Genomic DNA, 27,753 nt, shown 5'->3' with positions numbered 1-27,753 from the left:
TGATGTAGAACCTGGGGACAAAAAAGCAGTCATAAAAATGTATTTTACAAGTGTCATAAAAAATTTACCTAAAAACGGATTTCATGAAAATTCTTACTCCTTTGCTACAGAGAAAAACTAGTAACAATTAAACACATAGAGAGTTTAAATAATCTTGCTCCTTCCTACATTTTACTTTTTATCAAAAACATAACATGTACAGGAAAGTATATGCCCCAGCCCGCGTACACATACGTGTACATAGTGCATTCTCATAAATGCACTATGAGGCAATTCCGAGGCAATTCCCCAGTCCAGGTAAACCTTTCTCACCAGTGACTTTTTTGTTGTTGTTTACATGTCTGACAAATCCCATTCAACTTGTGCCCGGGGGGAGCTCTGACTATGGGCCACAGAAAGTGACAGTCTCTCCCTCCGCCCCCAAGAACCTCGGGCCTCCCCAGCGAAGGCTTTGGGGCAGATTCCCCCTCAGATGCGTGAAGAGAACTGAGCAACGCTACCTGCTTTTGCAGTTGCAGTGGCAGAGGTGATGTGTAGCTCCTACCCCAGTCGGCACATGGTTTATGGCCTGAGGGGCCAGTCGTGGCTGTGAGTGGCATGTGCACCCGTGAAGTCACAGGTGCGTCGGTAAGTGGAAGGCCGCACGCAGAGTCCCCACAGGCACGGCATCACGTGTCCCCGCTTGGCTGTGGAATCCATCTCACGTGCCCCTAACCTCGAGAGCGCGCAGCGCCGGGCAAGGAGGGCAGGGCTTCCCGGTTCCAGACCTCCTCTTCCCTCCCCAACTCGCTCTGTGCCAACTGGTCCCCCGAACCCCTCGCTTCCAGAGCTTTCTCTTTCGGTGCTGGCTGCATTCTCTTTCTCTGAGGAAGAGGAGGCATCTTGCCCCCAAATAATAAATTCAGTGAGTTCCCCAGGTCTGCCCTTTATCTATATCATCACATCATTTTCAACAGCAGTGGCATTGAGGATTCGAAGCTCCCATGTGTCCTCTCGTCGGCTGCATGGGTCGCAGTCCTGCCGTCCAAGTGATTTGAGAGCATCCGCTGCATGGCCAGGCCCGCAGCCTGCCGCAGCCTGCCGCCCGGACACCTGCCTGTGATCTGGGTCAGGGTGCGGCCACTTGAAGCTCCGCCTCCCGGCAGTGCCCACGGTGGCGACCACAGAGCAGGAGGCCTCTGGACCTGCGCACGGTTGGTGCTGTGGGAAAACCCACCTGCAAGGGACCCGTTCAAATATCACAAATTTCATGTCAGATGGTGAGACGTTTGCAAATTCATCTTCAGAAATTCAGGCTCAACTACATGAAAATGAATTCATTTTAATTCGTGGTTAATATTGCAAAGACATGCTATTTCTTAGCATAAATAATGAATCAGGAATTGATCTTGGCATCCTTTTTGGGATAAAATTATAATAATAGCAGGATAGGCAATCCTCCCTTGAGATTCGGCTTTGGGAGCAGGATCATAAATCTTTTGATATGCAGTCATTTTTCTGAAGAACACGACCCTCAACGATTTGCTACTCTGGGTTCTATTAGACCCTCGTTTTTCAAACGTCTCTGTGATCTGAACAGTGTCTCAATGTGTTCCTTATGAAGCTCACGCAGTCTGCATCTTTTCCAAAGTCTTTGCGCTGTGTGGTTGGTTTCTGCCGCGACGGCGTGTTTGATACGGTTAACTGGAAACTGAGGGGCAAAGCTCCGGGACTGGGGTGCTGGGTGTACGTGAAAGTGAGGCTTGTCTCCGTGGGAATTCGTTCTGCACGTGGCCGATCTGTGAGCGAGCGTTTGGTGTTACGCTGACTCGTGCTTTCCTTGTAGCCACTAGGACTCGGTGAGTCAACCCTGCCACGCGGGCTCCCTGAGTCGTCGCGGGGGACGGTCAGGAAGCCGAAGGCGGGCTGCCTGCGAGGCGCTGAGCACGCACCGCGCCTGGGCCCTACGACTCAGGCCCCCATAGTGGCGACAGTCACAATTCTCTAAGAGTGGCAGGACGAAGGGACACGATTTAAGCTGAATGTCCAGCTAGGCGCTCACATTGGGGTAAAGCCATAGGGTTCAAGCTAGGGCAGCTGGGGTAAGCCTTGCAGAATGGGTGCGTTAGGTGGTACACAACTGTGTAAAACACGGTAGTTTGAAGGAAAGGCTGGGGGGGGGGTCTGTGATAATGTCTCAGTGATAGTGATGGTGAAAATCAGGTGCCCCACTGTGGATCCCGGACGAACACACGGTGAATGAACAAAGCCTTTACTCAATGACTCAATGACTATTGAGCCTTTACTCAATAACAGCCCCTCCCCCCACAGAACACCCCTGAGAAGCGCCCAAAGAGTGTGAGCACCGCGGCGACGGACCAGTGTTCACAGAAGCCTGGAACAGCAGAGCAGCCCCCGCCCGCCCACCGGGCGCATCTGGACGAGTCGGCGGAGGTCTCTCCCCAGGCCCGACCCCACCGAAAAGGGCCTGCAGCCTCCGCTACTTTGTCAGCCTCAGGGACCATCAGTCACAGTCGCCGTTTGCAGTGTCCGCTGGCACAAACCTCTCCGCCCAGGGCCCGCAGTGCTGGCCTCCGCCTCAGGCACCTCACTGGGAAGACCCGGCCGCGGAACGAGTTTGCGAAGGCGCAGACGGCCACTCCAGCAGGAATCGCCGGCCCCCGACACACGTTCAGAGACGCTCTCCAATTCCTGAAGCCACGCTCCCTGCTGGGTGTCAGGCTGGGCCGCAGAGAGGAAGGAGGTCAATGCACGTTCACTGAAGTTCTCGGATATTGCTGGCTTGGCTGGATGCAGGGCCGGCAAAAACGCGGTGATGGCTACTTACCAGGAAAGACTAGTGACGGACAAACAAGACAAAAGAGTCCAGAGTCACAGAGGCAGCAAGTGGAGCGGGACTTCCCTGTCCTTCGCCCTCGACTCTCTTTGGCTTGCACGGAGGACAGCTGAGAAGGCAGGCAGGAGAAACCACTCTCCCTCAAAATCGACGTGCGGCAAGCCCTCATTAGAGACTTTGTACTTGGGGGCCTGTTATCGCCCCCAAAAACTGGAGGCAGAAGAGAATCTGGGAAGAATCCTGGGAATAATAAATAATTTAAAGTGTGCCGAGCTCTATGAAATATTAAAGATGTTTAGGTAAGAAAAAAGAACAGTTCTGTCTTCTGAGAGGCTTACCTTCCATTTACTTCAGAGTTAATACAAGACAGAACACGTGTTGACTGATTTCAGAGAGAATGGCCTGTCCCCCACCCGGCTCTGCAAGGTGCCACCAATCACGGAGGGACGCCGCCTCACACCCCGAGAGGGCTCCCATCAAGAAGACAGACACGAACGGGTGCTGACGAGCAGGTGGAGAAACTGGGACTCCCACACCCAGGCCGCGGGATGTAACACTGTGCCGTCACTGGAGAAGACAGCCCGGCACTTCCTTAGAAAGTTAGGGTTACGACCCGTAATTTCCAGTCCTTACATCCTTCAGAACCAAAAACGCCTGTGCACACAAAACTGTTACCTGAGTGTTCACAGCCACAAGGTGGAAAAACACGGACACCCGTCAGCTGGAGGATGCACAAATACCGCACATCCCTGCAGAGGATGGTCACTGACCCGTGAACGAGAGCAGCGCCCGCTGCCTCTCGGATGGGCCTCGAGGTGCTGGGCTGAGCGGAGGAAGCCGGACCAAAGGGCACACATCCCACAACGCCGTTCACATCAGCTGGCGAGCACGGGGGGAGCCCGGGGGGCAGAGAGATGCATCGGCCTGCAGAGGGCCTGGGGGTGGGGGAGATGGCTAACAGGCCGGAGTTTCTTTGGAGGTAACGAAAATATTCTAGAATTAGCACTATTCTAGCACCACATAGTGATGATGGGCACAACGTTGTGATCGACTAAGAACCACCGAATTGCACACTTTAAAAGGGTTAGTTTTATGATATGTGTGTTATATTTTAATTCTATATATAAACCCGTATAAGTGAGTCACTGACATTACGAAAATACCTATTATATTTTATAATCTCTTTATGATCTAAACTTCTGTAGTTTAAAAATATTCATTAAAAGCATAGTGCACATTGGCTGTGCCCTCGTATGAAATATGAACCAAGAAACAAAAAGGCCGAAATGGCAAGGTCACTCACACAGGGTCCCAGGCACCTGTGTGGGCTCCCTGTGCGGTGGAGCCCATGGACACACAGACCACACTCCCTGAAACGCGTGGAACAAAACGAGGGGACCCGAACACGGCGCTGGGGCGGAGGAGGAGCTCTGCTTCTGGGCGGCGTTGGCGTCTGGTCCGTACCATTGAGCGTTTGGCGTTCAGAGACAGAATGAGTCGACCTGAGTCTCGACGGAAGAACGCCTGGACGCCCGGACACGAGGACACACGGGAGACAAACAAACCTGAACGGCAGTCGGCTTCACGCACCTGCAAGTCGTCGGCCGGGCTAGAACTTCAGGGACGTTGCAGAAGAAGAGCCGACGAGGCCTGAAAGGTTTTGTTCCGAAAAGGAATGAAACTGGGGGCTTCGTTCCGTCGGCGGTGGGCAGCCGGCAAAGACGCTGTGGGAGGAAATAAAACACTCCGCATTCGATTCGGGTAGGTCCTGCCGGCAAGCACGTGGGCGAGGACTCGAGGCGGGTGGACGCGGAGGCTCAGAGAACCTCACGGAACGACCGGTTCGGGCAAGGAAACCACGAAGCGCCGTGTGCGGGACCCGGACCGGCGGCCGGTTACGGAGACAGGGCAGGAGGCCCCGTGCCCCGGGTGGGAGCAGGGCAGGGGAAGGCCTCGTCTGCGGCTTAGGCAGGGAGAGCATCAGGGTTTGGTGTCTGCGTTCCTAATAAAATTGTGTTTAAGTCGTGATGTTGAATTTGAGGTGTTTGTTCCAGGTTTAGAAGTCTGGTGGGTGGAGTCTTGAGCTCACAGTTCAGGGAGAAAGTTTGGGTTATAGATAAATATTTGAGGGGTCGTTAGAACACGCCTGAAGTAACAGGAATGGCTACCATCGGTCAAGGAGAATCAATAGGCCAAGACCAGACACCATGAGAAGCCTGGATGAGGGACCGGAGAACATGGAGCCAGGCACACGCTGCCCAGTGCCCATCAGTCCAGTGATGGACCAGCAGCCGTCCTGTTGGGTCCCAAGGGAAGCAGCTGGGAAGACAGGATGAAGTTGGCGTTGAGAGAGACGGATGCCGTGGAATCTCCTTTCCTGGTCGTCTCTACATCACAGTGAGGAAGAAAATCAGCGTTGTTTTGTGTTGTTCTACCGCGGCGGGCGGGGCATGGAATTCTGGAAGCTGTCAGCTCAGAGAGCAGGTGACCACTGAGGAAGTGAGTAGGACCAGAAAGAGGAGGCAGGTCCAGCAACAGCCTGAGATGGGCTGACGGGACATCAGAGTGCTGTCCAGGAGGCCAAGTGGAGAAAGGGGCAGACCCCCCCCCCCAGTGCCACTGAGAAGTGAAGGCAGCGGAGGACTGAGCATTTCGTCCTGGGAACGGCAGAGTCGAGCTCCGCCCGTGACCTTCGCAAGCACCCTGCTGTGGCGTGGGGGTGGAAGAAAGCCTACCTGCCGGGTCCTCAGTGGAGTGCCGTGGCGTCTTCAGAGAAATGGGTTCAAGTGCAACACGCGGGCATGAGGGCACAAAAGGAACAGAGGCAGAGAGGGAGCCCCACCCCCAGAGGGGCCGAGGCTGGGCGGAGCCTGCGTGGGGGCACCGGGCGGGGCCCCTCCCCAGGGAGGTGGAGGATGGTCAACACGCTGTCCTGCTGACGGTCGCTCAGTGCAGGCAGAAAGTCGGCAGATCGAGGGGAGCCCCAGAGACGCGGGGGCTCAGATGCAGGGGGCCTGGTACGGGGGGGGGGCGGAGCTGCGCAGGGAAGCACTGGGGTGGGTCCAGGGGAAGGGACATCGATAGACGTGGGGGAGTTTAATTTTTCAGACAAGGAGAAAAAGTAATAAATGCCTCCCCAAGAACCAGGAAGCCAAGACAGTTCACTTCATTTCTATCCAAAAATTAATGGGACCTATGCTAAATGCTGGCCTGAGTGAGACATAGTGTCATTACCTTAAAAGAATACTGTTGTTTTGTAATTTGCCCCTTAGTAAGTGTAAGAATAAAATGCTAGATAGGCCTGAACACAGGAGGCAGCTGGACTTTACATATCAAACAGCACGGAAGCTGTCCCGTGGGAAGCCCCACAGAGCAACACTGAGCAGCGCGGGGCATCTGCAGGGTTGCCCGCGGCCTGACGCGGAACAGGAAGCCGTCCACAGCAATACTGACTCTAGGAATCCATGAGCGAATCAAACAAGCGCAGGGGGTGCATTTCCTTGCAAAATAAACAGAAAATAAACGGCCTACTAGCTGCCTTTCCAGCAATAGCATATTTTCATAAAACCCTTCTAAATGACTACAATTTATTTCACAGAGAGGCATTCAAAAATCTTTCTGTCACTGAGCATGTGACTGGGTGAATAAACATGGAGAAAACATCAAGGGTCTTTCTGCCTCCTGTGAACAGCTGGGTTGTTACCTCCCCTTCTAGAACACTGCCTGTTCGGGCCCTAAAGCAAAAAAAAAAAATCTACGTAAGTATATTTTATATATTCATAAAAATATATATCACACAATTATTAGAATATGTAGAGTATGTTCTATAACATTCACAATATTCATAACCTATACTTATGAATTATTATCTATGTCATAATGTGTTCATAATATATAAAATATATATTGTATAATCGTTAGAATATATTCTATAACATTCACAATATTAGAATATGTACTCTAAAGCAACTAGCCTTTATAGAGAAGAACATAAGAGGTAAACTTATCTTGAGCAGGGAAGGGGGCAGAGGTTCCAGGAGGCATTGGGAGACACTCGCTTATTTTCTGAACTGAACACTCAGCGGAAGCTGGACATGACTCCGCACACTGTCCGCCTCTCTGCCCACTTGTCCCTTGACGAGAGTTTCCTTCTAGCTAGTGGCTGGGTTTTCTTGACAACCAATTAGGCCCTTGGAACACTGTCACCACCTGAGGAGGTGACGACGTGGCCGAAACAACCCGAACGTTTATGTCCAACAGGGAAAGTAATAACATTTAAATATGGCACTTGGCAAATAGTGATACTCGATAAATAGTCTTTGATTTGGTTTAAAGATGGTAGCGACTTCACATGGAGTAATCGCTGTTTAACACGGTAAACTATGGGTCCAAGATCAAGTCGGAAAAGCCACTCTAAGATCAGTCAGGAACAGCAATGCCATTATGCGTGAACAGATTCTGACTATAAAATAGATACACTGCGCTTTCCCAGTTCTTAAAAAACAATAGAGTTCTTGCTTTCTGCACTCGACGAAGAAGAAATGTCTCTGGGACGTCGGGAGTCCCACGTGGGAGCCACCTTCACCCCTGCCCTCCAAATAAACGGGCCAGAGATGCGTTTGGAGAAGGAAAAAGAAGAAAACTTGAGAAGTGCTGTTTCTCTATATAAAAAATAGATGCTTTTTAAAAAATCAGTTAATAATGTAATTATAGACCATACATAATCACTTAACAAATAAAACCATTTACATTTTTCTCATAACTGTTGGTCCTATTTTATACTTGAGAGCATAATTTATTTAAGTCATGAACATACTTTTGGAATTTGAATGTAAGACAGTGATTCATAAATTGCTAATTACTCTCCTCTGCTAAATCTTTAAACAAAATGGACATATTTAACATTAATTGCTTGAGATGGTCTCAGTTCGAACCCCCCTGTGGATACTGCTGTATCTTTTCAGTCCAGGATGCTTTCTCAAAGTGATGCATATCCTTTATTCTTAGGAGGGAGAACTGAAGAAGCCTTGGGTAGGGGTGGGGCCCACAGGGGGCCTGGGAATGTGAGTTTCCTGAGGCGCCTGGCCTCCAAATTAAACCCAGAGGAAATGGCCGAACTTCACCAGAAGCCGGAGGAAGAGAGCGAACTTCAGCTCAAGCCCAATCCTGGAGGCGCGCGCTCCATCTACGGGAGGGCGGAGTCCGCAGAACCCACCCTGCAGCGCCTGCCAAGATCCTGTCCCCCTCCGTCCAGGGGATGACGGAGAGCCAGCTAAGCGCTGCAGGAGGGAAGTGGCTCCACCAGGCTTTGGAGAGGTCACTGCCCGAGACATGGACAGTGGCAGGGTCTGGGGGTGAGGACCAGAAGGAGAAAGGGAGAGGGGAGGGGCTGCAGAGTCGGGATGTGAGTCAAGTTCAGGACGCCCTGACTCGTGGGAAAGAGAGAGAGAGAGTTCCCCTACGAGACGCACAGACGGGGACCTGACTTTGGAGAACCGCTGTGGCGTCTCCTTTGAATGGTATGTTGGGTTTGAACAGATGGAGAAAGGAGTTTGGCAGGAAGGGCAGGGGCTGGCAGTCCCTCACATGGCTCCCCCCTGGGCAAGAGTCACTGCGCCCCCGCTGTGGGCTGGCTCTCCGATTGCCACTGCACAGCTGTGCCATCGCTGAGTGGTCAGTCACACCGAGTCCGGGGGCCATGGCACTCGTATCACAGAGAAGGAAATGGAGGCCCTGGGAAGGTGGGGGAACTGTCCGTGGTCACAAGGCCAGCAAATGAAAAGGATGCTAGAAACCCCAATCCAGGGAACAGAAATCTGCTCCATTACTTTAAAGCCATTCCTGGTCTTACAACAAACAAACAAAGACAAAATGTTGTCACTACCGAAGACAGCAAACCGACACTGAAGACATCCAAGCGGATTCCCCAAACAGTTTCGGCAATGGCCACACGGTTTATGAAAATACGTGGCCTTCCAAGGTACCCACAGCGACGAGAAAATCACTGGCAGTAACGAACTCGGCGTTCTCCAGACACTGCCGAGACGGTCTTCAGGTCCCCGGCCCTAAGATGCAGGACACGTCGCAGGCCTTCCGCACAGGTGGGCATCGGGGTTTCCCTGGAGAAGAGTGAAGACACGGGAGCTGAGGGCCCGGGGGCCTGCGGTGCAGATGCCGCTCCCCTGCTCGCTGACATGCTGACTCCTGGGAAGAGCTGTCCTTAAAGACGACCTTCCCGTGAGCCTGGGCGGACAAGCTGGCCTGGCACCGCCAGGTCGTGCGGCTGCAATGCCCCCTGCGGTAGACTGTCCATCCCCCTGTCAGAAGGGGGTGGGTCGCTCGGAGCCGCCGGGACTGCGCTGTAAAGAATGAACTTCCTGCTTAGTCCGTGTGTCCCTACAACCCTCGCTAATTCACAGGCAGCATCTCCCAAGTTTGTCTCACGGCTGCGTGAAAATGTTTGCACATCTTACAGCATACCTAATTCGGGGGTCTTGCTTCCGTTTTAACTGATTTTATTAAATTGTGACTGTCAGTTTCTGTTTGAAAAGAATCGACTCAAAGAAGTCTATTCCAAGTCCACCTTTGAAAGATGAAACTTGTCTCTAGTCATGCAGTTCTGCCTTCCCCTGTGGCGTGATCACTAAATCACACGCCTCCTTCAGTGTTTGGAGGAGACGGCTCCCCAGGGCTGTGCGTGGACACCTGAGATTTTCAAAATGAGTCTCTGAGCATCGACGGGAAAAAATTTATTCATGATGTCTAAAGGAAAGACGAGTGACTCTCTAGAGGAGAAATGAAGATTAATCAGCCTCTGTTGCTCTCGGATATCTTTTTGAAATTCGCATTTTTGTCCCTGCAGTCTTCAGAGAGTCTATTTTAAATGACCTACTTTTGAACTGGCTTTCCGACCAGCGTGTAGCGGCAGAAGACAGTTGACTTTAAAGGGTTTTGTGGCTCACGATTTCCTCCTGAACGCATCACTTTACTCTGTCGCTCTGACTGGTGCAGACAGGAGTCCCTAGAGAACAGACGCCTTTCGTTAACAGAACAGTGGATGAGAAGAACACAGGTGTGCTCTGGGCCAGAGTGTCACGCATTTCTGCAAGGGGTCAATGTTGGGCATCACAGTCCCCACGTGGAGGTGAAGGGTCAGCAGCCCTGCACTGATCAGCTCCCGAGGCGGGTCTCCGATGGCGTAGCCACAGGCGGCTGTGCGCCCGGCAGCCGAGCCCTCTGGGCGGAATTCCACCGCCATCTGTGGTCATGGGTCCGGGTGCACTGCACCCTCTCTTAGGAAGGTGGGTGGGTGGGTCTGGGGGCTGCTGCGCCCCTCCCTGGGGTACTGTCCCCTCACTTGGACCAGCCTTCCTTTATCCGACCAAATTCTTGGGTAGAAAAGCCCACGTCCGATTTGGGGGCGAAAAGGCTCATTGGCATCACAGCACACTGACTGGGTTCTGTTATTCAGAAGCCGGCCTTGGCTTTGACGTTGAGAGTTAGGACGAGATTTCAGTTCACCTGTTTAAAATATTGCGCTGATCCTGGTGGCACAAAACTGAAGCAGGTGCCCCAACTCTGTCCTCAAAAAACAGCAATCCCCACGGGCCTCGGAGGCAGAGGTGGTCTTCCTGGGGGCCATGGCCGCTAAAGGCCGTGACTTCGGGTCAGAGATCACCAGTGGGCACAGTCACGTGCAGGACACGACAGTCCCACCCAAGGGCCCACAGAAAACACCCACACTTCTGCTCGCGTTACCCAGCAGGTAGCTACTGCACGCATGCTCTGTTCAGTCCCCACCACCCGCTGTGACCACCCCGTGCCCCGCGTCCCCCCATGTGAGGGCAGGACCTGGACTCGGTTTCCACGAGCAGACTGCAGCGCTGCCGTGTGTGTGCTGTGTGTGCGTGACCATGGGGTTACATTAGGTAAGACTGTGGTGCCCAGCCTGCCGAGTCTCTCTCTGGGGCTGGCCGCCAGGAAGCAGGAGCCCCGCTGGGGACTCCGTGTGACAAGGGGCTGCGTGGCTCTAGGAACAGAGAGGGTCCCCGGCCAGTCACCAAGTGGGCGTGGAAGGGGGCTCGCAGCAGCTCTGACCAACTGACCCCGGATGGCCCCTGGGGTGCCCGTGAGCAGGGAGCCCGGCTCAGCCAGGCTTCTGCCCTGGGTCTGCGGAAACCGGGAGAGCCAAGCGTGTGTGGCTGGAAGCCGCTAAGACTGGTAACATTGCTGCATAGCAGTAAATGACTGATACACGGCTCCACAGTCTGTCTTGACCTTCAAATCTCTGTGAAAAGCCCCTCCATCTGGGCGTTTGTGTGAAAATCCCTCAGTCGGATTCCCAGGAGCAGATTCAGGTTTTTGGGGGGATGAGGAATGTCGTGTCCCTCTCCATACATCCTATTAAAGGTGCACACTGGTGGTCTGTCCCCCTACGTGTGATTCTCAATGCGTCACTTTGTCAGCGTGTCCACAGGTCCTTCTGAGTAATGACAGACACTCTTTCCCACGCTGACTAATAAGTAACTGGTGAGAAGCGACTTCACGTAAATACCCCAGTCTTCGCCTAATTCCCACCCTCCAGTTTCGGCAACCATCAGTGATGTCCTGGCCACGCGATGCCTGTGGACTCACCAGTGCCGGGCTGCTGTAAGGGCCATTCCCTTCTCTTCTATTTCTGTGCTTGTCTAGGTAATTACTGATATCGGCACAAACCCACGGTGAGTGGCTTTTCATTTGTTACCATCTCTGTATATTCCGACATTCCAACTGTCCCAGATTTGTCCGCTGGAAGCCCCTTCAGGTGTGTATCTGTCCTTCTGACATGTTCGCACCATTTTTAAGCCTTCCTCATTTTCTGGCAAAACAGAATTTCCCAGGTATATGTTGTGGTTTCGCTGCCCCAGACCTGGATCTTTTCTCCAAGGTTTCCCGGTTCCTTTCCAAATGAAGGGTGGGGTTTAGCAACCGAAATATGGGCACCAGGGGTACTCGTTGCCAGAGAGATGTCCCGGCTCCCAGTATCTCTCGGTGACAAGGCTAGAATGTGTACATCTAACAAAATGCACGCAAGATCCATACATTAAACACCGTCAAGGCATCGCTGGGAGAAACTTTAAAAGCCCGAAACAGATGGGCAGGCCCGAGAGACGGGCAGTAGGTGGGCTGTAGGACTCTGTGTGATTAAGATGTCCGCTGTGAAGATGTTTCTGCTGAGCATCTCGCAGGCTGCCATCGACTTACTGGCTGGGACTGGGGTCTTATCTGAGGCTTGACTGGGGGACACTACTTCCGAACCCACCCAGGGTGTTGCAGCATTTCCTGGTCCTGTGGGGTTCCTCCACCTCTCTCTCTCTCTCTCTCTCTCACACACACACACACACACACACACTGAGTTTTTAACCTCCACTCCCACGGCAGCCCTGTGGTGTGCCTTCTACTCTTCCACCTTCCACACGGAGAAACACGGGTGCCCTTTTCTGTGCAAGTGCACGAGCCACTTCCTCGGCTTCCTCGAGCCCAGCGTTTGTGGGATTTGCTACAAGAGCAGGAGGTGCCGTGTGGCATTTGAAAAAGAAAATGGCCAGGCCGCAGAGACACCACGACTCCCTGACCCAGGGTCGGCGGTGCCCCTTGTGGAAAGGAGTGTGATCATCCGTGGTTCCGCTTGTGTCTTCCTCCCTGAGTCACCGAAACCTTTGATGGCAGAGGCGGATAAAGGCGGAAAGTCCTGCGGAATCTGAAAGCCGTGCTGGGACCATCCGTGCACTGCTGCTCATTGGTGTGTTGTGAACGTCTCTGGCTGAAGTTCGCTATTTTCTCATTCGTGCAATCATTCTGAAGCGAGGTCTGCGGTGCCCGGTGCAACCCACAGCGGTCAGCTGTGACGGGAGACAGTGGGGCAGGTGGCGCGAAAGAAGTCAGCAGAGCTGGGAAGCGCGAGCAGCCAGGCCACAGGACGCTTACCTGTCAGGGCTTCACAGTCACAAAGGTATCGTCACCCATGGGAGCTGAGTTTCCGAGAGAGAGCAGCACGAAACGCCTCGGCCCTGGATCCTGGGTGACGTGTTCGTCTGGGTCACAGGCCTCCCCACTGACCCCCAGCTCACCACGGACGGGCTCAGAACTGAGACGCCCCGAGGAGAGAGGCCAGAACTTCCTTTGGCAGCGATTTTTCAGAAGCCTTCCTGGTTTCTGATCATTAAAAATCGGATATGATTCACCATCTGACATACTTCACACTCTGCTCCTCTGCCTGCTGATTTGGGGTTGTGGCTACTTGCCGACCACCAGAAGGTTCCGGGGAAACTGAAGTCACAGAGGGACATTTGTTTACTGCAGGAAGCACCAACCGTTGTGTTGAGGAATTGGGAGACACTTTAACAGTTCTCACGTTATCAACTTAATTGTATGCTTCCTGTGCAGCAGTAATGTCTTACGTTGCTGCCGAGATCATTTTGAAAGGAGTTCGTTCAAGGTGTGCAGCGAAATGCTTTTGGTGTCAACCACTGGTGACAGTGTCCTCCACAGGCTGTGAAACATACAAGGCCCGGTTTAATTCTGCCACACACAAAAAAAATTAGTTCATTGAAAAGACACCCGACTGAAAGCGCAGGCGTGGTTCGAGGATAACGGGATGAGGACACAGCAAAGGGAGCCGCCAGTTCCTTTATGTGTCCTTTCAAGGGGACACATGTGAAGAGGGGGAGGGGGAGTCCCAGTGAAACCTAAATGAGGAAACAATTTAAAACCCGGTGGCCGGCTGCTCCGCGCTGGGCCAGTGGGCGTGGTCTCCAGGTCAGCGGGCTGCACTTCGCGCACAAGTGAGAGAACCAAGCACAGCCCGCTGAGCCGTCGCGGTTCCCCCACCTCACTCCTTTCTTTCAAAGTCGTTCTCCAAGTCACGAAAAGGGGGGTGCTTGTTGCAAAGGCACTTCATTTATAAATGTTGTTACTGTTTTTATTATTAACATTGAACACGGGAAAGGCCGTCTTGGAAGTCACCTGCAAACCCGTCCTGGTGCCCCCACTCTGTCCCCGGGCGCGCTGGGTGGCTGGGGCGCTGTGAACCACCGCGCCCGCGGGGCTCCGAGGTGGTGTCCCCGCTGCTCCCAGACTCCGTCGCCGGCTGCAGCAGCAGCAAGGCGCACGGTCCTTCTTCGCCCGGGCCCCAGGAAAAGCGCCCGGCGTGGCAGCACCTCCCCCTCTTGGGGAAACGTCCCCCGGCTACCGCTGTCTGGGCTGGGGATGGGTCTCCTCGTCGCGACCGCCCCTTTCCTAGAGGGGGACACTCGCGAACACACCCGTCACCTCCGCGCGACCCGCGGTCCGCCCGGCGCGCAGCGCACCCCAGCGGTCGCGTGCCGCCTCCAGGCCCCGGCCACCGGGCTTCCGGAGAGCTCGCCAGTCGCCGCCGCGGCCGCCTCGGAATCAGCACTTGTGAGGCCGCGGGAGCGGGTCTGGGCCCGACCCCTGAAGGCGCGGCTGCGGTTCCGGCCCCGCTCCCCGCACCTGGAGTGGGACCCGGAGAGGCGGGGCGGGGCTGCAGCCCGGCCGAGTGCCGGTGCAGCTCGCCGAAGCCGCCCGCTGCGAGCGAGGCGAGGGGGAGGGTCTCGAGGCCGAGTCCGCTGCTCGGGGGAGAGACCCCAGCGGGGGTGGAACCGGCCCCCGAGAGGCGCCCAGGCGCGCGGCGCGGGCATGGAACGGGCGGGCCCCCGCTCCGCGCGGCCGCGGGACCACAGCTCGGTGGAAGCGTGGCTGGACGACCACTGGGACTTCACCTTCTCTTACTTTGTTAGGAAAGCCACCAGGTAAGCAGAGGGCACGCGGCGGGGCCCGCCGCGGCGTGGAGCGCGACCTGGGCTGATCTCCCCCGGCATTGTCCCCTCCCTTCACCATTAAACAGCCTCGGCTCCCGGGCCTTCATTTTAAAGTAGGTCCTCGGTCCGCTTACGGTGCCGAGGTCTGGACTTGAGGGCGAGCGCGGTGTAAAAACCCAGGCGTGGGCTTGGATCCAACTCGCTCGCAAAGTTCAAATACAGAAACATCCGAGCGCCCGGCCCCCGCCGCTCTCATCCCCGGGGAGCCGTTCCCGTGCGCCCTCGTTCACGGCCTCCTCCTGCAGCCCCGTCCAGCTCCCGGAGCCCCAGACCTCCGCGGCGAAACCAAAACAGCCCGAGCCCCTTCCCTGCAGCTCCGGAAGCGCCGTTCCCAGCGCGGTCCCGGCGGCTGCGCTCCTCCCCCGTCCCGCTCGCCCGGGCCTGGGGGGCGGGGAGCCGGGGAGGGGGCGAGACGGCGGGACAGCCCCGGGACAGCAACGTGCAGGAGCCTTCCCGGAGTGAGTGCGGGTGCCGTGCACCCCTCTAGTCCCCAGTGTCCCTCCTGCCTCCTTTTACTCGCTCCTGCGTCCGAGGCGGCGCCGCAGACTGAGCTCCGGGACGGGTGGCGTGGAACGGACCCGGGGCTGGCGGGTCCCGAGCGGCCGAAGCGACCCCAGGGCCAGCTCTGCCTGGTCTGGAGCCAAGGCCGGCGGCCGCGGTGGAGGGCGGGGGCGAGCTCTCCTCTGGGAGGCTGCCGCGGGCCTTGGGGCGCGCGTGGGAAACACTGGCAGAGACTGGGGAGGAACAGAGGCCGCAGCCGAGGGACCCGGAGGGGAGCGGAGAGTGCGTGGCGCGCGGGTCCCTGAGGGCTGCGGACTCCGTGCGGCGCGGGGACGCGGACAGGGCTCCTGCGCGCGCTCGGGCTGACTTCCAGACGACCCTTTGGGGAGGGCGCGAGCCAGCCCTGGCCGCGGGGCCGGAGGCGATGGTGGGGGAGCCGGCCGGGGCTCCGTGCGGGGCTCCCACCCGCCGGCGCGCAGCCGCCGCTGTGCAGGGCGCTCCCCGCCAGGGGGCGGCGCGGCGCGGGCCGAGCGGGCGGCCGGGTCGCTAGGGGAGCCGGCTGCAGTCACCCGCCGCACCTGGGCGCGGTGTCGCCCCCCGCGCCTGCTGGAGTTCGGGGGTCCGCCGGGGCCGCAGGGCCCGCACCTCGCCTTCGCACGTCTGCTATGCTGCCCTTTGGAGACAGAACGAGGTACCAACCAGCACCCCTTTCCCACTCCTCGGGCGCGGCGGGCCGGGGCTGGGTTGCGGGAGTGGGGTGGGGTGGGGGACACCTCACTGGCAGTGGACCCTGGGACATTTGGACCTCCTTGTCCCTCTGCGGACTATTACTTTGCAGCCGTAGGTGGGGCTCTCTTTAACCCCGTTACTCCTAGGAAATGTCCAGAGTTGGGGTCGACTTAACCACTTGCGGGGTTTCTGACAGAGGCGAGGGCTTGGGTCATATCTCGTCTCTCGGATTAATCACCGACCCCTCAGAAAGTCAGTCCCCTTCCCTGCCTTCTCCTTCGGCCCTGGAACCCCACGTCTGGAGTGCCCGAGGGGTGAGCCCTGAACGGAAAGCGGGTTTTCCCGGAAGGCGCTCTCTGCCTATTTGGGGAGAGCACGAAGGCCCGAGGGGTCTGGAGTCGTCCCCTGCTACTCCCAGGCCACCTGTCCCGTCTCCTGGCACCTTGGCACCCTTCTCCCTCCTGCCCTCACTGAGTAGTAGGGCAGTGGATGGGGAGTGGGCAGGGGACCCGTGCTGATCTTTTAAGTGTGGGGCGTCTTTCGTGTAGATTATTAGCAGTGGAAAGAAACAAGTCGTCTGTCTTGCGAAGCAGCCTTAGATGCCCCTTCCCCTTCCTCCTTCCCGTGTAGAGCAGAAGTGGGGTGGTCAGTCGGTGGTGGGTTTTAACCGGTCACACCTAACCCCGCTCCGCGTCCAGAGCCTGCGGGAACTTTGGAAGTAGGATCTTAGTGGAGAACAACAAATCGAAACTGTTGCTGCCGTTCTCTTCTCCTTACATTTTCTTCCAAGTAGCACAGGATGAAAACCCTAATTCTCAAAATGGTGTTCATCTGAGCAAAATTTAGGTCGTCTGGGACTCGATACGTTTCTCAGGCCCGGTTTTCACGGCACAGCCGATGTGGACAGCCGGCCGCTTCTCTCTGTGGCCTGTGTATCTCTGTGTGTGTACACTCTTAAGAGAAGAGTTTATGTTGAGTTCAAGTCGGAAAACGAAAGTATAAAATAGTTTAGAGTGCTTCAGGCCCTTGGTTTTAGGAGTTACAAAGTGCCTAAGTTGTCCGTATGCAGCAAGGGGTGCTTCAGAAGATGGTGGTCCAGTTTGGGACTGGATTTGGTGGTGTGAACTTGAAATTAGAAATTAGAGACCCACAGGAAGAATGAGAGATGGGAAGGTAGATGCTTGTAAAACTGCCGAACTGCTAGGTCCAGGGAGGTGAAAACTTACTGCAGGCATGTTAACCTCCCCGACAAGATTTTGTTTTTAACTAGAAGCTCACACTCCTGCGCTCTGTCCCCTTTTGTTCCCCGCTGTTAGTGTGAGTACCATGGGCGACTCAGGAAACCCACAAAACAACAGACTCTCAGCACCCGTGGGGGCCCTCAGCTCAGCTATCCCGGCCTGTGAACAGGCCTGATGCCGGGACTATCTCCACATCCTTGGATGTGATCACGGCCGTTCCACAGGCAGGCTTGCCGCTCCGTCCTTTCCCTGGTGGCGTGAGGTGGCGTGATCCGTGATCCGCACCCAGGAGCAGACACTGAGTGGAAGGAACATTGTAGCCCACCGGGATTCTCCTTGAAACACCCCGGAGTTTGGGCTGCCCTTGAAAGCCCTTGTGCATAACACTGTAACTATTTTCAATTGCAGAGTTAGGCACCTCATTGAAAGCTACATAGTTTGCAGCATAGAAATAGATGTGCTTTGACCCTGGCAGGGTAGTTCAGTTGCTTAGAACATCATCTGGATACACCGAGGTTGTGGGTTCGATTCCCCAGTCAGGGCACATACAAGAAGCAACCAATGAACATTTGAGTAGGTGGAGCAACAAATGGATGTTTCTCTCCCTCCCTTTCTTTCTCTCCTTCTCTCTCTAAAGTAAAAGAAACAGATGCTGTTTAGTAACTAAACTACAGTCTGTATATGTGAGTAACTACAATCTGAACTACAATATGTGAAGGTGAGGGTCAGTTGAACAATTATAACATAATCTATTGGCATAAAAATAACCGGACACTTGCCACCAGAGCTGGTGGAAAGGCCCCGCCCTCCCTGTTGGAGGGGACAATGTTGCAGCTGCCCCACAGGCCAGAGACTGAGAACAGGGGCTCTGAGGCCCGGCCTCCTCCAATGACATCCTCCGGGCTGCAGACGCCACTGTCCCCACCACTGCCGTTCTGCACAGCCAGTTAGAGGCCGCTGCCTGTCCTTAGCTGCAACCAGCTCTGGGATCCCTGGCGAGGGGGGGGGTCTGTTGGAGGAATAGCGCCGCAGGCTTTTTATTGCTTTATTTTGTGTGAGGCAAATGCTTGAGAATATTTGGCACCTACTGTAAAGAGGAGATACTAAATGAGGACAAGTGTTTTACGGCCGCTTAGATCAAAGTCCAGAAACAGAACTTCTGTGCCACCAGGCTGTTCTGGGTGGCGGGCTTCCTGTCTGATGCCACCAGGCTGGCCTGGGCATTCACGCTCCAGGCCCTGTGCTTGGGGTCCGCTCTCCTTTTCCCCTTTCTCCTCGTTCTTTTGTAATTTTTGCGCCTCTAAAAGTTGTAACATTTCCATGTTGAAGGTATTTATATTAAAACAGAAGATGGATAGAATATAAATATTGCTCTCCACCCTTAAGAATGACTTACTGTAATGATACGGGAACAGAAACAGCACGATTTTCAGACACTGATACCTTGGCATATTTCGTTAAACTGGGCACTAGAGCTGAAGATAATAAAACCCTGTGGGCGCAGACTCCATTGCCCTGGACGGGACTTAGAATGCAAGGCGGGGCAGCTGTGGGTGCGTTCACTCTTGGTCCCGTGGGAAATTATACAATAATTAACAACACGAGAATACGCTCCTGCACCCACAGTGGTAAGTCTACTTCTGCCCCACCCAGTGTTTTTATGATGGTAATTCTGGGGCACAACAGCCTTTTTTCTGTATTGCTTATAGCCAGGACACAGACAGCCGGCTCTAAGCTGCCTTTCCTTGACCTCAGCGCACTGGTGCCGATCGCCTGGGAGACCACCAGAGTTCCCCCCCACCCCCACCCCTCGGGACGCGTCTCATTGCCCTTCCACCTCCAGGCCTCCGGTTCAGACCATGGAGAGCTCGTGAAACTAGGCCGTGGCTCCTGAAAATGTGCTCGAATGTGCACAGTGGCAGGTAGTCAGAGACGGGTCTTTGGGAGTCAGACTCTGCTGGGCGTAGCCCACGCGGGAACAGGCGTGCGGGACCATTCAGGGGCTTCTTTCTTCTTTCTCCCAGTTTGTGACCTGGAGCTGCATAGAATTCGCCAATATTTTCACAAGATCGTGGCTTCAGCACATCAAGACGAGCAGTTGCTCGCATTTTAATTATGTTGTGCAACAAAGTTTCCTTTTTAAATAATGCCACCTAACTAGATGATTTGACTCTGGTCTCTCGTGTTGTTTCTGTTAAAGTGCTTGAAACTCCTTTCAAGTTGCGCAGGTGAGAGTCGCACCTCTGCCCTCACCCGACGGGAGAGCCTGCCCTCCTGCCGCTCTCCCCGAGCCCCGGGTCCGAACCCACAGACCGTCCTGGAACTTTGGTCGGGCTCCCCAGTGCATTCGAGTAACAGCTGGGAAAGATTTCTCTCATAACTGAAGAGGCTAAACAAACAGCACTGTGTGGTAGTTTTCAGTTTACCAACCCGGTAATTTATTAACCCCGTGGCTGCTGTGATGAGTTAGATGTGCCCCTTGTTCTCTGCGCTGACGGCGGACGCGAGCCTCTTCCCGGCACACGGGCCTTCGGTGAGGGCTGCAGGACAATGAAATAACTCACCGAGTTGGTTGATAATGGAGGGTCGAAAAGTGACTAATTTCTGACTTTAGGATGCAGACCAGCTGCTGACGACGCGGGACATCCTATGAAATTAGTTTGCCGGACAGATGTGGGCCCAGCTGACCACGTGGCAGCCGACGATGGGCCTCGTTACAGTGTGACAGTGTGAGGTCACAGGGAGGTTACATATTTGTTACAGCGTGAGGTTCTCCACGCACAGAGCCCAGGAGCTAGGAGTGGAAGGGAGGCCCCTCCACGTAAGTCGGCCTTTGCTCCTTAGCTCCGCAATCTTGTTCTCTGCCGGGAATGCTCCCTTAGCTTTGAATGACATAGGCATCCATATTTTATGATGTAAGTATTTTGTTCAAAATTTCTCCAAATAGGAGGAGGTTATACTTATTGCCAAACAAATGCTTAAAGCGGCCGAGCAGCCTGAGTGTTAAGTTCATAAGTGTTCCTGACAAGTGTTCTAAAAACCTTTTCAACATATGTATTCTTCGGGGTTTTGTTAGAAGCGAACCTGCTTTTTAAAGTCTTTTGTGCCATTGTGCTGTTTGAGACTTTCCCCTTGAATCTGAGTTGTAAAGGAAGATCAGCTTTTTGCAAGTCGCTTTCTCTGCATAATTTTATTACACCCACACTTGAGAGACCAAAGAACCCCATTTGATATCTCATCCTTAGTGATAATTATAGACAACAAGAATGATCATTTCTACTCTCTGTGGAATAGTTATGCTGAGGTTACAAGGACAGGAGATCCTGATCTTCTGAGCTGGTGAAATACTGACGCATGCACACCCGGAGGATCGTTGCCTCTCGGACGTGGAGGGGATCACGTGACCCATTTTCTCAAACTTAAGTAGTACACCCCTGTTCCAGGAAGACATTCTTCCCAGTCTCCATGACAGTAGTTAGGAAGCTTTCCGTCACATGGGGCAGCAACCCAGCTGGAGCTCACAGAGAATGATTCACATAATGGAGGTCCCTGGGGACTGGTTTGGCTGGGAAATGCAGCTGGTCAGATAATCTCGTCAGATCCTGCCTGTTGCTCTGTAGATCTATTTAATGTATCTGTTCTTCGCCCCTCCATTCATCCATCTTTGAGCCCTGTGCTGTACTGGCTTTATTATTCTGCGTGTTTCCTTCGCGTGCTCGAAACGTCTCTTCTTGGCAAGATTCTGAGAGTCTTGAACATCTGATGTTAGAGAAGCGCCTTCTCTGCAGGTCAGTCCTCAGAGTGACCCGGGCCTCGTCACGTGGCCCGCCTGCTCTGGGCCCGTCACCGAGTCCAGGGCAGTGTGGTCTGACCGCTTTGCCGAGGCAGGCGGTCCACCGTGGGACCCATCCTCGGGGTGGGGAACTCCCAAAAGGCGGTGACGAGGGCACGCCCTGCAGCTCCCGGTTAACACCATTCCTAGGGTCAACTTCCTTTTACTTGAACGTTCTTTAAATGTGGAGTTTTTAAGAGCCGGTGTAATTTAATCATGCTTACAGCATGCGTGCAACGGTAATACCAGAATAAATATGTAAGTGAATTATGCATAAAATGAAAAAACTCCAGCCCAATGGCCATGGACAGCATTCGTTAAATCCACCCGAGGAGTGGCCACGGCCAGGCCTGCGGACAGAGGTCCCGGGGCCAGCTGGCCTGTGTAGGCTCCCTTCTCCCTCCGGGCCCCCCCGGCAGAGCAGCGAGGAGTTTTCACTTGCAGGACGTGGCTCCTCGGCTGCACTTGGTCTGCAGACGTCTCTGCAGACCGCATCCCCCTCTCCCACGCACTCTCCCTCCGAAGGCCTGCAGTGTGACAGGCCGCCAGGCGGACAGACGGCAGGGCTGTGAAGCAGCAGGACGGGACCTGGTGACACGGGCCGTCCCCGGCACAGGCGGCGGACTTCTTCCACCTTGTTTTGGGTCCGTCCTCCTGACCAAAGTGAAGTGTTTCCCTGCAGATGGTACGCGGCCGTGTGACCTCTCGGCCCGCCCTCTCCGGCCTCCGCAGACCTCAGCCTGGGCGGTGCCACCCTGGGCAGTGTCCCGGCGTCGAAGCGGAGAGCCGGTCCGCGGGCAGAGTGACGGCCTACATTTCAGCGGCTGCGTTCCTGCCGATGTAACTAGGTTTGCCTTTAAGGGATGCTCTTCATGCGTGTGATTGCGAATGCACGGAACACCACAAAGCGTGTTTCTCCGATTCCCAGTCACACTCGAACGTGAAAGCACGTGAAGCGGTTCTGCGCTGTGTTTCGGTTCCGTTGGCATCCCGACGTTTCCAGAGCTGGAGAGAACGGACCCGCTAAACCGCCTCAGGCAGAGGACCCGCTCCTCCCGGCGCGGCCCGGAGCGAGTGCCCCCTCTGACCCGGCCTGGGCCTCGGTGGGGGTGCCCTGAGCCACCCCGGCCCCGTCTAACACCGGGCGCCCGTGCACTTGGCGTTTCCTTCCCCTGAACCAGCACTTCTGGAAAGGCAAGGCTCCCCGTCTGCTGCAGACCCCGTCTTTGCCCTGAGGGACTGTCCAGCATGTGGCGGAAGGTTCTCGGACCCCTGGCCCAGACACCGAATGCCAGGACCCCCCCTTTGTAATCCACATTTCCAAATGCCCCCCAAGGGCTGGCGCCAGTACTAGATTTCGAGCTACTGTTCCCAACCTTTAGCATCCGTTTCTGCCTGTGCTGGTTAAGGGCCCTGGGCAGAGTCAAGCTGTGACCCCAGACCGCCTGCTCCTGAGGGTGTGACCTTGGGGACTTCTATCGCTCTCTCTGTGCAATGGAAACAATGGCAGGTACTCCCTGGGGTCCTTAAGGACCCTAGAGAAGATGCGGTCCGCTTCCTGGTCGTTCTGGGTAGCAGTTCTCAGTCGTCCACTGTTTTGCCTTGAGAATCACTCAGAGAGTCGTTCCCTCGAACTCAGAGTCATTCCCTCCAAGCGGAAAGCGGAGTTAGAACAACAGAGGGAGATTTTAGAGACTTATGCGTCTTCCTCGTTTTTAGATGACGTTTTATTAATGGTTTGAACAGAATCTCTGTGGGTTTTGTAAGGCACCGGAAAGGGGTTCGGAATGGCCAGCCCGAGTCTGGAGCGGGCCCCCAGCTGTGCTGTCCCCCCCCCACCCCGCTCTGCGGCAGGCGGCCCAAGTGAAGACACCCCGTTGTTAAAACAGAGGGGTGGAAGGGAGTGAGGAATTGGGGCGCAGAGACTCGTAAACGGGCTTAACACGCTCTTTCGGCTGCAAGCATTTCTGAGTCCCTCTCACTCTCCTTCAGTGTGTCCCAAACACGAACGGGGGGCCCAGTCCAAGTGACGCACACAGGGCCACCAAAATGGCCTAACGTTAGGTCCAAGAGCAGGAAAAACATCTGAGAGACACTGTATTTTGTGAGAGCTGTTTTTGCGTTTTTCCTGCAGATAATTTTAGCAGACGCCCGTGTCAGCCACCAGCCGTCCTCCCCCCCCCCGACAGGAAGTGTGCTGCTGTGTCATTCTGGTCTTCAGTGATGAGTTCGCACGCGTGACGGGGAAGGCCACAGGGCGGCTGGGAGAGGGCGGGGTTCTAATAGCAGACAAGCCCGTGACCCTGGGGTCGCTCGGGGCCTGCGACTTCCCACGCTGTTTGGGGGTGTCTCGCAAATCTCCCCACATGCCGCAGCTCCAGGGACTCGCTCCACAGCCTCCCTGAGGCCCAGGCGTCAACCCACACGTGAGATTTCCCCGGGCGGACACGCGTGGGCAGGAGCGAACAGGCCACCTGCCACCCCCGAAGCCCCTGTGGCGGAGCGTTAGAGCCATCAGGTGGTGCGACCGTCCTTCAGGGTAGAATTAGGGTCATTGTGAAACCCCGCTATGGCTTCATCACAGGTGATCAGCTGTATATTATCTCACATTTGTCGTCGGTTTCACTGTATCTTTGATACTTTGAAAAAAAATTGTCCCTCAAGTCTCTAAATTATTTTGGAAAAAAATTAAATTTTAAGTAATGACAGAAAAAAAACAAGTTATATTCTTGCATGTATTGTTCTCAGCTAAACGTTAGGCTCTTATCTTTATGTATTATTAGAAAATGATACATGTAACTGGAGTTGTTGGTCTGAGGAGTCTGTGTATTTCACTTACATTTTGAGAAAATACTTACACTAGAACAACTTTTTTAAAATGAGTAGCTTCTGTAGAGAAATCGTGCATTTAAACTGGGAACCTAAGAAGAAACAATGGCTAACATCTGGTTTTTCTCTAGAAGCCTATTTATTGAATAAGTTCCTTGCATATTTACCAAAAAAACCTTTTAAAAACACATCACCATTTAATGCCCAGTTCATTTAAAGCAGCACCGAGTGTGCGGGCCTCACTGGGCACCTGCCACCACACTGTCCCTTTCTTTGTGGACGTCACCTCCTCAAGCTGCCAAGGGGCCTGCGAAGGCAGTGCCGCCGTCCCTGTCACGAGGGGAGAACAGAGCGTGTCCCTCAGGCCTCCCCTTCGAGAGTGCTCCCCTCCGAAGCCCCCGTGTTCCCCACCTGGGGCCTGACCGCGGAGGGCGCAATGCCCAGACTCCCGGCCGACCTCCAGCGGGATCGAGCGCAGGCTGAAGTTTCTCCAGGGGCTCGCTGTGTGAGCCTCCCCCCACCCCAGGGAGCGCTGGAGACCTAGCCCACGGGGGGTTATTTCCATATATAGTGTAGAGTATAAAAAGCGGGAACTCTCCAATGACTTTTTAAAATAGAGTGGCTGAACGTTTAGGTACTAGGCCATGACAATGATATTTTTAGTATTAGAACACAAATACCCCAAATACAGTATATTTTCAAAGAGTTTTTTATCCTCTGCTGCATAGTTTTAGGCAAGAGCACAAAACACGTTACACTAGTTGTTTTACAGGGAGGTTTCGCCGAATATTTTTAACTCAGAAGAGTTATGTTTATATCACATTTATACTTTGCTTTGTAAATTGTTTCCTCCTTATTCTTCTAGATGCCAAGAGATATTCTATAAAATGCAGGGAAGGTCTTTAAATTATTTTCTTTTCCCAGACGGCTGGAATGTTGAAGACGTATTTAAGGCACTGCTGCCTTTTTCAGGATTCCTCCTGTAAGATGCGTGAGCTGTTCTGCTCTGGAAGCGGCTGTGTGCAGTCCTCCTCACAGGCGTGTGCGTGCATCGGCGCTGTGCACACGTGTGTGTTTGGCTGCTCCCATCGGAAATGCTCGTGCCCCCCCCCGTCCTGTCAGCAAGCACTGCCCCCCCCATGTGTCACTGCTGGAGAGGGGACATGTGCGGGGGCGGGGCTGTGACTCGCCCACATCCATGGGGAATTTTTAGAGTTCGCACTGCATCGTAGTTTTCCTTCCTGTGATAAGTCTCTGGTAATCTTCAGTGAAAATGAGAAGTTGGAAAAGGGAGGAAGTTCTCATTCTTAACAGCATGCATGCCTTAGACTGACTTTTTCTTTTTTTCAGTGAATAGTACTGATCAATTTACAAAGTTTGTAGAAAGCAGGTGATGAAGTATACCCAATGCACAATACAAAACTCGAACCTGTTTAAATATCTGTAAGAAGGAGCTACTATTTTGGCACCATTCCATGTAATCATTAACTTAATGGAGTCTACCATTTTAAGAATGATACACTTAAAAATATTTTGTTTATTTATTTTTAGACACAGGGGAAGGGAGGGAGAAAGAGAGGGAGGGAAATATCAGTGTGTGGTTGCCTCTCACACGCCCCCTACTGGGCACCTGACCCACAACCCAGGCCTGTGCCCTGACTGAGAATTGAACCTGGGACCCCTTGGTTCGCCTATCAACACTCAATCCACTGAGCCACAGGCCAAGAATGATACGCTTTGTATCTACTTAAAACAATAGCACGCAGGATGTGTGGAATGAAACACAGAGCACTTTATTTCTGCCATGTGTGCAACTTTGATGAACTGAACTTTTTGTTACAACCGTCGTTAAAACATGGCAATCCCCCATCTAAGCTTGCGAGCCCCCAGAATTCCTTTGACATTTATCATTCACAACCGCAGTGACACTTCCCACTGAGCATTGCTGAGGATGCCAAACGCCCGACCCTGGAAGATCACGTCCAACCTTCTCCCTGCGGCAGCTGCTGCGACCCAGCAGCCCGGCCGACTGCGGGAGGAGCTCCTTTAGTGTAATAGGGTGTTCGGCCGCCTAGTGACAGCGCCATGGACTGAGCAGGACTGTCAGTCCCAAAAGAGGCCCCATGGAATCAAAACATCGCTTTCGTGTGGCCAATTTTCATGCCCAGTCGTCACTGGAGGACAAGATGAGCTGCAAGGGTTTCCCCTGAAGCAGTCCCTACTATCCCGAAATAGCCCAACGTTCCCTAAAGCAGGGCAGCGGGACAATGCCCCCCTGAGTCGATTCATCCTTCCAGCAGGTTTGAGATTTAAATTTCAAGTCACGTTTACGGAAACTTATGGCAAGTTTTTGGCTGCTGCCAGGGCCTGTGTGTCCTGCTATGTGATTAATTCCCATCCTCGGTTCTCCTCTTGCTCTGTGTGGAAGAGGGCGCTAAGGGAGGGGCGTGTAGGGGGGTTGGGAAGCACAGGTGAGGTTCACCTGAGGTGAGGTTCACCCGAGAGGGACGCTCCCAGCATTGATTGTGGTACCTTCGGGCTTTCTCCAGTCGTTGTAAGACATATTGTCAAAGTTTAAATAGAAAACGGAACCCGTGTACCCATCTACAAAAGGTGTGTAACGCCTGTCATGTGTGAGGTAAGACGTGTTTTGTGGAGTAAGGTCAGGAAGGCAAGGAGTGGCTGGAGGACAGTAAAGAAGGTCAAGTCCACCTGAGACTGGGAGAGGGAGCCCCCTCCCGGGGGTCCAGGTTCACGGGAGCTTCTGGAGGGAGCGGCAGCCGGGGAAAGGCCCGCCTCCGAGTCACTACCGCCTCCGGGGTCCAACACGTCCCTGGACTGCGCAGCCCTTGCTTTTTTTGCCCCGATGGCTACATTGTAACTTACATAGAGTTACTATGCGACTCTAAAGTGTCAGCTTTGGTCTAGGGCTTCAAGAGGCCACTCAGCCTGTGGTCTTGTACCACCCGGGGGGCGGCCTCTCCCCCTCAAAGCCGGATGAGGAAAGAGCAGCCACTCTGGCCCCCAGGCCCGCCGCAGCGTGGGATAAGCCTGAGGCACAGGGGAGAGCAGCCCCTTGCTCTGGGGAGGGCGCTGGGAGCGCTGGCTCTGAGTTCTCTGATCGGACTCCACCCGGCCCAGGCAAGGGTCCTGCAGGAAGGAGCTCTTTCTCCGACTTCAAAATTTGGGGCCAAGGGACAGAAGGAGCCCAAGTGAGCTGATGGCCCTGCCTGGCCCGTGGCTGGTGTCGGCCGCTGCAGGGGCTCTTTGGTCTCCGTGGCCGATGGCCACAGCTGCCCATTTTCACAACGGAAGCATCAGCTTTGAACTCCCGGGAGGCTGTGGTCGGTCCACCCTCCCGGCGGAGTGGTCTTGTAGCCAGGACTGGAACTGCGTCCTGAGGACCTTCCGGAACACCCATGCGGTCTCCTCAAATTCCCGCCGGCCGGGCGCCGTCAGCGCCGCGCACTTCAGGAAGGCAGGACAGGCGGGACTGGCCCCGTCTCACGCGGGATGGAATTGCAACTCAGAGGGGGGCCGTTGCAACTCAGAGGGGGGCCGTTGCTCGCCACTGGTCACGCGCCCCCTCGGCAGCAAACACACAGACGGGTCAGAAGTCAGGACGCACGGCTGACACCGCCTGTCGGGCTTCATCGGCCCAAGGATTCTCAGCAGTCGAAGGGCCGGTCATTCTCCCCTCCAGAGGCAGATCGCAGTTTGCCTTTTCTCTATTAAATACAGTATGTGGTATGGTTCTGAGAGTAAAATGAAAAGGCTTGATTTAAGGAGGAATGGCTTGCCACCCAGTATTAACCCAAGAGCTTCCAAAGGTTCGGCCATCGCACCCAGGCTGGCAGAGTGAGTGCCCGGTGCCCGGGGTCCGGCTCGCTCTCTGGACGCCGTTCA

The 27,753-nt window shown here is 54.5% G+C and overlaps 1 protein-coding gene across 4 annotated transcripts in view; it reads left to right on the top strand.

The window, feature by feature from the left end:
• Positions 1-14,229: 14,229 nt before the first annotated feature.
• PDE5A (phosphodiesterase 5A) overlaps positions 14,230-27,753 on the top strand; it is a 67,563-nt gene continuing 54,039 nt past the window's right edge. The window contains exon 1 of one of the 4 annotated variants that reach the window (XM_053658504.1): positions 14,230-14,646. In XM_053658504.1, the coding sequence (XP_053514479.1) occupies positions 14,534-14,646 (113 nt within the window). In that variant the 5' untranslated portion in view covers positions 14,230-14,533. Of the gene's footprint in view, positions 14,647-15,028; positions 15,174-15,737; positions 15,908-27,753 lie in introns of those variants that run through there. The other 3 variants (XM_037129932.2, XM_053658505.1, XM_037129933.2) reach the window with 3 other exon arrangements.

Source organism: Artibeus jamaicensis, unplaced genomic scaffold (assembly GCF_021234435.1).
Source record: "Artibeus jamaicensis isolate MK-2021 breed Jamaican fruit bat unplaced genomic scaffold, CSHL_Jam_final scaffold_537, whole genome shotgun sequence".
Classification (NCBI taxonomy): domain Eukaryota; kingdom Metazoa; phylum Chordata; class Mammalia; order Chiroptera; family Phyllostomidae; genus Artibeus; species Artibeus jamaicensis.
This window is presented reverse-complemented; position numbering and strand designations above follow the sequence as displayed.